The sequence below is a fragment of the Bombina bombina genome, chromosome 3 (genome assembly GCF_027579735.1).
Source record: "Bombina bombina isolate aBomBom1 chromosome 3, aBomBom1.pri, whole genome shotgun sequence".
NCBI classification, from domain to species: domain Eukaryota; kingdom Metazoa; phylum Chordata; class Amphibia; order Anura; family Bombinatoridae; genus Bombina; species Bombina bombina.
The window spans coordinates 236,914,419-236,926,682 of record NC_069501.1 but is presented as its reverse complement, the minus strand read 5'-3'; the positions used below and the strand labels follow the sequence as shown (position 1 = coordinate 236,926,682).

The window sequence follows — 12,264 nt, the reverse complement described above, 5'->3', positions numbered from 1 at the left end:
TACCAAAGATGGTGATGACTAGGTGGGGGAGGGGGAGAGAGCTTTTTGGGAGGCATTAGCAAGGAGGGAAGTGTTCAAGGTAATGCCTACAATATAATATTACCCTTGCCCACAAACTAATTATCTCCTTCACTGCTAGGAATTTCAGAAGTGTGGAGTGCAGCTTCAATTAGTGGCCTAATTAACAAAAACCAATGGCAAAGCCATGCATGTCTGCTGTTTCTGAACAAAGGGGATCCCAGATAAGTTTTTACAACCATTTCTGTTATGATGGAATTTACATACCACATGTGCAGTCAGAAACCCTACCATTTGTGAAACAGTTAACGATTTAATTTAATTTTTTAGGATTGCATTTGGTGGTGAAATGGTTGGTTGAAATATACCAAAATGTGGCTAGATCAATACCTTGGGTTTTCTACAAAAATATATATATAAAATTTTTATAGATTAATAAAACAAGGCTCTATTTCTGTTTCAATGGTGTGATAGAAAAAAATGCTAAAACTTCTCCAGTATTTTTTGGCAAGTTTAGTTTCCTGGTAGCGAAAGAGGTATGTTAAGTAAAATTGAGACTTGCACTTTTTACCCCTTGACAATTAATTGCAAAGTAACATTTCATCCACAGCAAAGTGTTGAAGACCTCTCTGACAGCCAAAAGGTTAAAGACGGATAGTGTAACTTATAAAAATGAAGACACTGTCCTGAAAAATATACATAAACTTGCTGTTCCAAAGTTGGTCACAAAGCATTATGGGGGGAAAAACCTTCCACAACAAAGAAGTAGAAATCTTCAGGAAGCCACTGGGCCATGTACATCTACAAGAGCTACAACAAACATAAAATGGATAAAGGAGACAATGTGGTACATTGTAACACAGTCAGCACAAAATTATAGATGATCAAGAATACTTAAAGGAGAAATAATTTGTAATGCTCATTGGACAGAAACCGGTTGTACCAGTGTTGAAGTAATGTAAAATATCATACAGAATCCAGGGAGCAGAAACATCCTGTCATGGTAACACTTAGGATAAGAGAGCTGATATCAGGATTTGGCTCAGCATCCTCATAACCAACTGAAAACATCATTCAACAAAGATGTCAAGGGAGCAGAGAGGGCTCTTCACCCACTGTGTCCTCATCTATAAACACAGCCTGGCTGCAAAGCTGCTCACATTCCAAAGAGATGCATAATGTCGGAAAATAAGAGACAGATCCAGCACACTTACCCAATCCTGGTGAAGAGCTTCCCATGGGCATGCAGGAAGCTGAGCAGGAAGCGTTTGTTCAGCTGCATGGGAAAGAAAAAAAATATTAAAGAAGAGAAACAATAAAACCTTCGACATTCTGGGAAAGGAGTGAAGTCCCGGGTGCTGAGATAACCTGGCCTGGGGATGTGGGGGCGAATGGCTGGAGATGGGAAATGAATGACATGCCCTGAATCTCGCACACATGCTGGGATGGGCACATGCCATTGTAAGGAGCAGTGAGAATACTGTTTAAGGGTAGCAGTGGCCTCTGCTGGAGGCTGAGTACATAAGCACTTAACAGCTGTATAAAGCCTGAAAATGGGAAGACGAAAAAAAAAAATATTTTCTCTCTTAACAAAATACTGTTTTTGTGGCAATGTTGCAAATAATCTTAAAACCCAGAGACATGTAAGTAAAACATAAAGAAATAATAAAAATGATAAATCGCTAGACATTACACACATACAAAAAAAAAAAAAAAAAAAGAACAAAATACAATGTTGCAGAACAATGTGTGCCACAGGTTTTTGGGTTTTTTTCGCCCCGGGAAAAAGTATAACTAAAAATGTTGTGGACTTACGGTTGGTGGCCAAAACAACCTGTGATCTGAGATGTCATCTCAGAAAATGCAACGTGTCTGCAGAACGAACGGTACACATGCAGGAACAGTTAGAGCTTTCACTTTGCAGTCACATCAGGATGCTCTCTTCAAACAGCGCTTTGCTCTGGCTGCACTGTGTAGGGATACTAAACCCAATACTTTTTTTTCACGATTCAGATAGAGTATGCAATTTTAAAGGGACACTGAACCCAATTTTTTCTTTCATGATTCAGATAGAGCATGCAATTTTAAGCAACTTTCTAATTTACTCCTATTATCACTTTTTCTTCATTCTCTTGCTATCTTTATTTGAAAAAGAAGACATCTAAGCTAAGGAGCCAGCACATTTGTGGTTCAGAACCACGGACAGCACTTGTTTATTGGTGCTGTCCAATCAGCAAGGACAACCCAGGTTGTTCACCAAAAATGGGTCGGCATCTAAACTTACATTCTTGCTTTTCAAATAAAGATACCAAGAGAATGAATTACATTTGATAATAGGAGTAAATTAGATAGTTGCTTAAAACTGCATGCTCTATCTGAATCACGAAAGAAAAAAATTGGGTTCAGTGTCCCTTTAAGCAACTTTCTAATTTACTCCTATTATCCTTTTTTCTTCGTTCTCTTGTTCTCTTTATTTAAAAAGCAGGAATGTAAAGCTTAGGAGCCAGCCCATTAGAGGTTCAGCATGCTGGATAGTGATTGCTTGTTGTTGGTGGCTACATTTAGCCAACAATAAGCAAACATAACCCAAGTACTGAACCAAAAATGGGCTGTCTCCTAAGCTTTACATTCCTGCTTTTTTAAATAAAGATAGCAAGAGAACGAAGAATAAATTGATAATTGGAGTAAGTTATAAAGTTGCTTAAAATTGCATGCTCTATCTGAATCATGAAAGAAAAAAAATGTGTTTAGTATCCCTTTAACACAATGCAGCCAGAGTGAAGTGCTGTTTGAGAACAGTCAAATAAATAAAGAGCAAAGAGGCAGTGCATTGATTGACTTGTCTCTCAGGGACATTTTCAAACCCTCCCCACCAGCCCTTCCCAGTTTGAAAAGCTGTGACTGCTGAATGTAAGACATTATTATGAGCAATGCACGTATTACTGCATTTTTACCATACAATTATGAGATGTTAGACCAAGAGCAGAGGAAACCATTTTATTCAAGAGACATTTTAAAAGAGTAACAAAATTGTGCAATGTTTAACTGCTACCTTTAGTCAATACATTGCAGTTGAGCTGGTGCTTTAATGTAACTGCCTAATTTAAAATGAAACTTAATTTAAAAAAGATCTGCAGAAACATTTTCACTAAAAATAAATCTCATTGTAGAAAGTGAAAAAAGTTCTGCCCCTGGGGCCACAATTTCAAAGAGCCTTCTAAAGGATAGAACATCTGGTAGAGTGTACCCTGAAATCTGGCTCTGTGGCCCGGTCATTTTTAGGAAATATATTATTTGTATGTTTGTTTAACAGCCATTAATATATATGCAGTCTTCAAGGCCTCATGTGTTGGCCATAAATTATTTGCATACATTTTTGTGATTCACAGTAAGCATAACATTTCAACATCTCAACAGCCTTTTAATGACACAGAGCAGCTAGTTATGAGTCAGTGTGCCGATAGCCACTTAAAAGGACATTAAACCCCAAAATTTTCTTTAATGAATCAGGTAGAGAATACAATTTTAAATAACATTCCAATTTACTTCTATTATCTAATTTGTTTCATTCTTTAGATATCCTTTGTTTAAGAAATAGCAATATACATGGGTGAACCAATCACACGAGACATCTATGTGCAGCCACCAATCAGCAGCTACTGAGCCTATCTAGATATGCTTTTCAGCAAATAATATAAAGAAAATGAAGCAAATTAGATAATAGAAGTAAATGAGAAAGTTGTTTAAAATTGTATGCTCTTTCTAAATCATGAAAGAAAAATTTTGGGTTTCATGTCCCTTTAAGTGTATAGCAAGGAAAAGTGAGAATTGTTATGGTTCAGAGGTAAAGGGTTCACAGAGTGGCAAAGCATTATTCACTACATAGTGGATAAATAGGCAAAGCATTATTCACTACATAGTGGATGAGTAGGCAAAGCATTATTCACTACATAGGTATTCTTTTGTTTAGAACGCACTACTGAGAGCTAGATGAATACACTGGGTAAGCTAATGAATACCTAGATATGCTTTTCAACAGTACCAAGACAACAAAGCAAATAATATAATATAAGTAATTTGGAAAGTTGTTTAAAATTGCACCTAAATCATGAAAGAAAGTGTGTGACTTTACCATCCCTTTAACTATCTAGCACTCATTCCACAAGTGTGTACAGTATTTAACAATCCACATTATTCCAACACTCATTTAGAGCTTCCAGGAGTTTTTAGAGATGTCAGTGTGTTCGGACTTTTCCCTTTTAAAATATTCCAAAGATGTTTAATGGGGTTGAGGTCCAGTGACAGTGGATGGAAAAGCCAAGTAAATTAGTTCCCCTTGCTCTTCAGATACACCCTGCACTGTGTTTAGAGATTGCTACTCTCCCAAGAAGACGGCACTATGCTACTCAGCTTTTGAGTGGGCTTTTACTTACTTGGGTTGGGCATTCCTGGTTCACCTGGGCTTGAATTGTGGATGCAGCTGCTGTTCTTTTCTGTAATCAAGTTAGCTTGATATAATTGTTGTTGAATGATAACCATTTGTTTTTATAAAATCTCTTCAGTCTGTGTTATGCAGCTTGGCTGCAATTTGAGCTGGAAAAGTTTTTTAGCACTCAGGAAAACTACTTTATAACAAATTGGCTCATAAAGCGATTACAAAAAAGGCATTTCAACTGAAGGTTGCTCTTCAAATACCCTAACAGGAGCACTATTAAAGTATTAGCAGGAACCTACTAATAGATCTCACAGGTGTGTTAGGATGCTACCCTTTGAATTAAAGGGACAGTATACTCCAAAAATGTTATTGCTTAAAAAAATATATAATCCCTTTATTACCTATTCCCCAGTTTTGCAAAACCAACACAGTAATATTAATATCCTTTTAATCTCTGTGATGCCCTTGTATCTAAGCCTCTTGACAGCCCCCCCTGGTCACATGGCTATTTATTATCTATTGACTTGCTTTTTAGCCAATTAGTGCAGTGCCATCCACATCCTACAGGAGAGAGCAGTGTTATCTATATTTCACACATAACTAAAAAATATAACAGAGAAAAAGCGCAGCTCCGATTTACAGTAGTATTTGTGCAGCTTCCTCGCACTATAAGTAACAATTACATCAACATAACTTGAATAAAACATAGTCCACTCATCCTTCAGTCTCAGCTTAACAAGCACAGCCTCATCAGCGTTCTGAGTTCCAAGCTCCAGGCCACATTCGATTCAAACATGATTTGTTGGAATCCGGGAGCTTGGAACTCAGAAAGCTGATAGCTGATGAGGCAGTGAAAGAGAAAAGATGAGTGGACTATGTTTTAATGATGTGTTTTATTCAAATTTATGTTGATGTGTTGCTTATAGCGCGAGGATGCTGCACAAATAAATACTACTGTGAATCTGAGCTGAGCTTTTTCTTGGTTTATATTTTTTAGTTATTTCTACCATACTAACAATTTTGTTGTTGACTGTCCCTTTAAATATATAGTATTGCATCAATTTTGAAACATACATTATGCAAATTATGTGTGAAAAGGATATTCATATTAATGGAAATATTATTTACATTTGTACCAAAGATAAAAAGAATATTTCTCTCAGTACTAAATAATGCATTCACGAATACATATTAATCAATTACAATATTTTATTACATGTCAATAAAACCAGTTAGTGATGGACCCAGACTTTTAGATGCTTTTACTTGTGCTTCTGTAGAAACAAGCATAAAAAAACTAAGACAGACCGGCCCACACACAGTGACCTAGAAAAAAAGACAATCTGGGGATGCTAAAGAAGCAGGTACAAATGGGGAGTGGTAGAAAAGCATTGGGGAAAATGCCAAAAAAGTGAATAGGCAGTTAGGCTCCATGGGCCTTAGGTTGGACACTTGCTACTCAGTCTGTTAATGCAAGCCTAAACTCATGGTTTCTTAAATTTAGTCCACAAGAACTGGACATGTTTAAGACGCAAGAGCAAAGCAAATTCAAGTCATATAGAATTCCATCTCTTTTCACTCTAATCAAGTAGATAGACCCTTAGGAAGAAAAGAATAGCTAGTGCGAAGAACAGCCTTATACTGATTTAAAAAAAAAAAAAAAAAAAAAAAAAAAATCAGAAAAGGAGGTTTGCATGGCAAAGAAAAGCTAAACGTTCAGAGACAATTCTAGCTGAAGAAATAGGTAAAAGAAAAAAGAACCTTCCAGGACTAAAGCTGAAAGTCTAAACCATGCATCAACTCAAAATGAAGAGTATGAAGAACCCTCAAAATCAGATTAAGATTCCAAGGAGGAGAAACTGGACAAATAACTAGTTTAACTCTGATCAGAACAGAAAAATAGAAAGGCACACTCAACTGGGCTCAGAACAGAAGCTGGAAAAAACTTCCTTGCTTAGTCCCTCCTTACTCCCAGGGTACAATATCCTTAAGCACACTATGCTTTTCACAAAGGAGAAATTCCCTGTAGGGTATCAGTCTGATCCTGCAAAATGACAGTCTAGCCCCTAAATACCAGGTTAATCTCCTCTGAACAAGAGAAAACAACAAACCCTAGATGTACAGTTCGGACCTCTATGGGCCTCATCAGTGAGGTGTAGCTGGATCCCTCAAGGGCTTGTGTGCAAGGAGTCCAATGTCTGGTTGCCCCTTTTACTCTTAGGGAGACCTAAAAATATTTCCATACAAAACAGAAAAATAGAGACACACTCAACTGGGCTCAGAACCGAAGCTGGAAAAAGCTTCCTTGCTTAGTCCCTCCTTACTCCTATCCTAGGGTACAATCTTTTAGCACACTATGCCTTTCACAAAGGAGAAGCTTACTGTAGCATATCAGTCATATCCTTCAGGAAAGTTCTCCTCTGTGAAAAGTACAATTGAGCTAAAAGAGGCTGCTCCTAGGTGGTAAACTGCCATAGAGCAAGCTACTAAGCTGTTAGCTCCTGGTAGAGCACTTCTCTTTCTGTATGCATTAATTGTGATCAGAGCATGAACAAAGGCCTGAAAGTCAGTCATTTTAACAAATGTTCTAATGTGAAAAAAAAAAAAAAAAAAGACTAAATCTGACCATCCATGAACTGGCTGATAAATCTTTATCTAAGCCTTCCTGCAGGAAATCAAGGATTCTAGGAACTCTAAAATAATTCCAATGGCATCTTTTGCGAGAACACCATGCAAAAAAGGTTTTCCTGACTTTATCATAAATACAACTGGTAACAGGTTTCCTAGCCTAAATCAGGGTATCAATAACCTGTTTGAGACAGAATTCAGCATTCCACCGCCATGCCATCAAATTCAGAATAGCTGAGGCCTGTTCCTGCTTGATTCTGGCTATCACTCTTGAAAGCAACCTGTTGTCTGTTAATAATAAAAGCAACACAAACAATGAAGAAAAAATGTAAATTAGGTTGAGCGACCAAGGGATCACTAGGGCATCTAATATGCTCATCCAAGGGTCCCAAGGCCTTGCACAATACTGATGCAGTGTTTGATTCAAGTGACAACCCATGAGATCTCTCTCTGGCAGACTCCAATGTCTCACAATTTGGTCAAAAACTTCCTGATTCAGATACTCATTCCCCTGGGTTAAGAGACTGGCGACTGAGACAGTCTTCCTCCCAATTGTTCACACCCGGAATGTGGATGACAGGAAACCTGCAATGATGGTGCTGTGCCAAACTGATGATGTGGGACACTTCTTTATCAATAAGGAATTGCAAGTTCCTCCCTGATGATTGACCTAAGCCACTGCTGTGACATTGTCTGACTGGAACCTTCGAAAAAATGTGTGTGAAGTTGGGCCAACATTAAAGAGCCTTGAAGACTGCACAAAATTCAAGAATATTTATTGGCAACCTCACCTCCTGAGGAGACAAAATTACCTGCGTTCTCAGAGACTGCACCCCAACCTAAAAGGCTGGCATCTGTGGAGAATACTATCCAAACTGGTTGAAGCAAGGGGTCAACCTGAACAAAGGACTGGTGAGTCTGCCACCAAGCCAAAGATTGCCTTGCGATCTTACAAAATCCTCTGAGGCAGATCCTTGTGGTCCCCATTCAAATGATGCAGCATATGCAATGGAAGAGGGAGGATTCAGCTGGTGAAGGGCACAAGCCTATTGCAGTTTAAGTCTGTGCTGATCTGTCAGAGACAAAAACAGTTATGAAATCTATGATGAACCCAAGAAAAGACGCACGGGTCTGAGGAGTTGATGAGCTTTTAGAAAGATTTATTCTCCAATCGTGACTCTGAAGCAACTGAAGATCCAAGTGTGAGACACAGCCAGATAACAAGGAGCCTGAATCAGAATGTAGTCCAAGAAATGAATTACAGAAATTCCTTAAGCTCTAACTATAGACAGCAGCACTCCTAATACTTTTGTAAACACTCTGGGAGCTGTAACCAGAGCAAAAGGGAGGGTCACAAACAGATAATGCTTGTCTAGAAAAGCAAATCTCAGGAACTTGACCTGATCCCTGTGTATAAGTATATGCAAATAAGCATATTTTAAATCCATTGCATTTACATAAACTGACCCTCCTGCACTAAAGGAAGTAAAATGTGAAATCTCTCCATCTTGAAAGTAGGGACTTCCAGGAATTTGTTCAATATCTTGAGATCCAAAATAGGACGAAATGTACTAATGTCTTTGGTACTTTAAAGAGATTTAATTAAAACCAACCCCTGGTTTAATACTGAAGTTGAAACATGAGTAGTCACTCCCATTAATTCCAGATCCCTCACACAAAGCCTTTAAAGGATCTTGGGGCACTTGAGAAAGAATTTTGCCAGAGGAAGCCTTGAACAAAAACCTATTTGAAACCCCTGGGAAATGATTTGCAATTCCTAGGGACTTAATCAGCTACCTAGGGAAAACTGAAGTAGTATGGGGGCAACACCTATGGGTAAGACTTCTTGAACTGTTTGGATCAAGAAGAGTTAGATTACCCAAGAGGATTTGGAAAAGCCAGAACTCTGGGCAAAGGGGTAATATTTCTGAGCCTTATATTTTCAAAAGGTACAAAAAACAAAAAAAAAACATCCATCACAAATAAAAGGAATTTGAAATTAATACAATCATGAATCTCATTCAGAGTGGTTTCACCTGAATCAAATTTGTAGAGACTATCACACCAAACAGGTTACACTGAGTGCAGATCTACACATAAATCCTACAGGCTGAAAGGATCGCCTATGAAAACCTTCAAGCTTTCTATCTAACAGATCATTAAAAGTGGAGCGAACCTTCAAAGGAATAGTGGTGCGCCTGGCCAAAGTGGAAATAGATTCATCTACCTTAGGAACAGTGTTCCAATCTGTATTAACAGAGGGGAGGGGAAACTGATTTAAATTTGGTAGATGGATGAAAAGGAATACCTAGTTTCTGCCATTCCTTAGACATAATTTTAGAAAGAAAGAAAGAGTCAGGCACTGGAAACGAGGAAGGCTGCTTAGGAGCTATTTTTTTTTTATCAATCCTCTAAATAGGCTAATTGACTGTAGCAAAACAATCCTCTACCTCTAAAGCAATTAAAGCTTCCCGCAGTAAGTCATGAATATGCTCAAGTCTGAAATAAAAGGACACAGCAGCTGGGTCCCAAGATTCAGAGAGAGAGACAATAAGAGTCTTCAGAGTAGTCAGAAGTGTGGCCACTCCAAAAAGGGAAGTCCCTGATGAACTGAAGGCCAAAGAAGGACCACCTTTAAATCCTTGCAAACATCAGCTGGAGGAAATCAAGCTTAAACTTCACTAATATCCAGAGTGAATATTATACTTAAAGGGATAGTATACACCAATTTTCATTTAACTGCATGTAATAGACACTACTATAAAGAATAAAATGCACAGATACAGATCTAAAAATCCAGTATAAAACTTTAAAAAAAAAAAAGCTCCCAGTTTAGCTCTGTTAAAAAGATAAGCAGGAACACCCACTGCAAGTGGTTCTATAGCAAAAAAAAAAACCCAGACACCCCCCCTTCATATGAAAAGACTATTTACACAAACAGGAGCAAGCTGGAGTAGGTATACATCAGTATTCTTCTAAAACTTTGGGGCTTGGTTAGGAGTCTGAAGATCAGTGCAATGTTATTTAAAAATAAGCAAAACTATACATTTTAAAAAATAAAAAAAGCTGTATAGGCTATATAAATGGAACATCTACAAAACATTTATGCAAAGTAAAATCTAGTGTATAATGTCCCTTTAAGATTGGGAGAGAGTTCAGATGAACTCTCCTGGGAGCAAGTGAGTATGTAAAAACTCTTGCACACTCTGAAGAACAGTAAAACCCTGTTTAGAAGAGGTTAAAGTAACAGGATCACCCTTCTAAACGTATTAAGAGATAGAATGAAGCAAATAAGCTTGAAAAGGGGACAGGAGGCTCCAAATGTTGCTTATTAAAAGGGACAGTCCAGGCCAAAATAAACTTTCATGATTGAGATAGAGCATGTAATTTTAAACAATTTTCCATCTTACTTTTATCACCAATTTTGCTTTGTTCTCTTGGTATTCTTAGTTGAAAGCTTAACCTAGGAGGTTCATATGCTAATTTCTTAGACCTTGAAGCCCACCTCTTTCAGATTGCATTTTAACAGTTTTTCACCACTAGAGGGTGTTAGTTCACGTATTTCATATAGATAACACTGTGCTCATGCACAAGAAGTTATCTGGGAGCAGGCACTGATTGGCTAGACTGCAAGTTTGTCAAAAGAACTGAAAAAAGGGGCAGTTTGCAGAGGCTTAGATACAAGATAATCACAGAGGTTAAAAGTATATTATTATAACTGTGTTGGTTATGCAAAACTGGGAAATGGGTAATAAAATGGATTATCTATCTTTTAAAACAATAAAAATTCTAGTGTAGACTGTCCTTTTAATAAAGTTTTATCACCTACATGAGAGTGCAGCTTTTGCCTTGTTTCCTAAAGCACAGAAATAGTTAATCCCAAAGGGCAGAAAAGGCACAATATAAAATTGATTAACCTCTATAAACATAAAGCATGCTTACCTGATAATTTCATTTCCATCGAGGGGAGGAGAGTCAACGGCTTCATTCTTTACTATTGGGAATTAAGAACCTGGCCACCAGGAGGCGGCAAAGACACCCCAGCCAAAGGCTTAAATACCTCCCCCACTTCCCTCATCCCCTAGTCATTCTGCCGAGGGAACCAGGAACAGTAGGAGAAATATCAGGGTAAAAAAGGTGCCAGAAGATGACTAAATTTAGGGCAGCCCAATGGAGATATGGGTGGGAGCCGTGGACTCTCCTCCCATCGATGGAAATTAAATTATTAGGTAAACATAATTTATGTTTTCCCATATAAAGGGGTTGGAGAGTCCACGGATTCATTCATTACTATTGGGAACATATTACAAGCTCTAGAGGACACTGAATGAAACCGGGAGGGTAAAAGGCGGACCCTAATCTTAGGGCACCACAGCCTGAGCCTGCAAACCCGCTCTCCCAAAAACAGCTTCCACAGAAGCAAAAAATGTCAAATTTGTAAAAATTTGTAAAAAGTGTGTAAGGAGGACCAGGGAGCCGCCTTACAAATTTGCTCCATAGAGGCCTCATTCTTGAAGGCCCAAGACGAAGCCACAACTCTAGTTGAATGAGCCGTGATCCTCTGAGGAGACTTATATCCCGCTGTCTCATAAGCCAAGCAAATCAAGCTCCTTAACCAAAAAGACAAAGTAGCAGCAGAGGCCCCTTTGCCCCTTGCACTTCCCAGAATATATCACAAAAAGAGATGTAGACTGTATGAAATCCTTTGTAGCCTGAAGATAGAACTTCAAGGCACGAACCACATTCAGGTTATGAAGTAACCTCCCCTTTGAAGAAGAAGGGTTAGGACACAAAGAAGGAACCACTATTTTCTGATTGATGTTACGGTTAGACACCACCTTGAGGAGAAACCCCAACCCAGTGCGAAGCCTTATCCGCATGAAACACCAGATAAGGAGGATCACATTGCAAGGCAGCTACTTCAGATACTCTGCGTGCAGATGCAATAGCCAACAAGAAGAGAACCTTCTAGGACACAATTTCAATGTCTATGGAATGCATAGGTTCAAACGCAACCCTCTGCAAGACCTTAAGGACTAAGTTTAAAGGGAAACTGTACCCAAATTTTTTCTTTTGTAATTCAGAAAGAGCATGCAATTTTAAGCAACTTTCTAATTTACTCCTATTATCACTTTTTCTTCGTTCTCTTGCTATCATTATTTGAAAAAGAAGGCATCTAAGCT

The 12,264-nt window shown here is 38.3% G+C and overlaps 1 protein-coding gene across 3 annotated transcripts in view; it reads right to left on the bottom strand.

Moving 5' to 3' along the window:
• Positions 1 to 12,264, bottom strand: part of SMG6 (SMG6 nonsense mediated mRNA decay factor) — a 759,224-nt gene that overhangs the window by 516,368 nt on the left and 230,592 nt on the right. For all 3 annotated transcript variants that reach the window (XM_053706210.1, XM_053706211.1, XM_053706212.1), the window contains exon 9: positions 1,233 to 1,294. In XM_053706210.1, the coding sequence (XP_053562185.1) occupies positions 1,233 to 1,294 (62 nt within the window). The remainder of the gene's footprint in view (positions 1 to 1,232; positions 1,295 to 12,264) is intronic.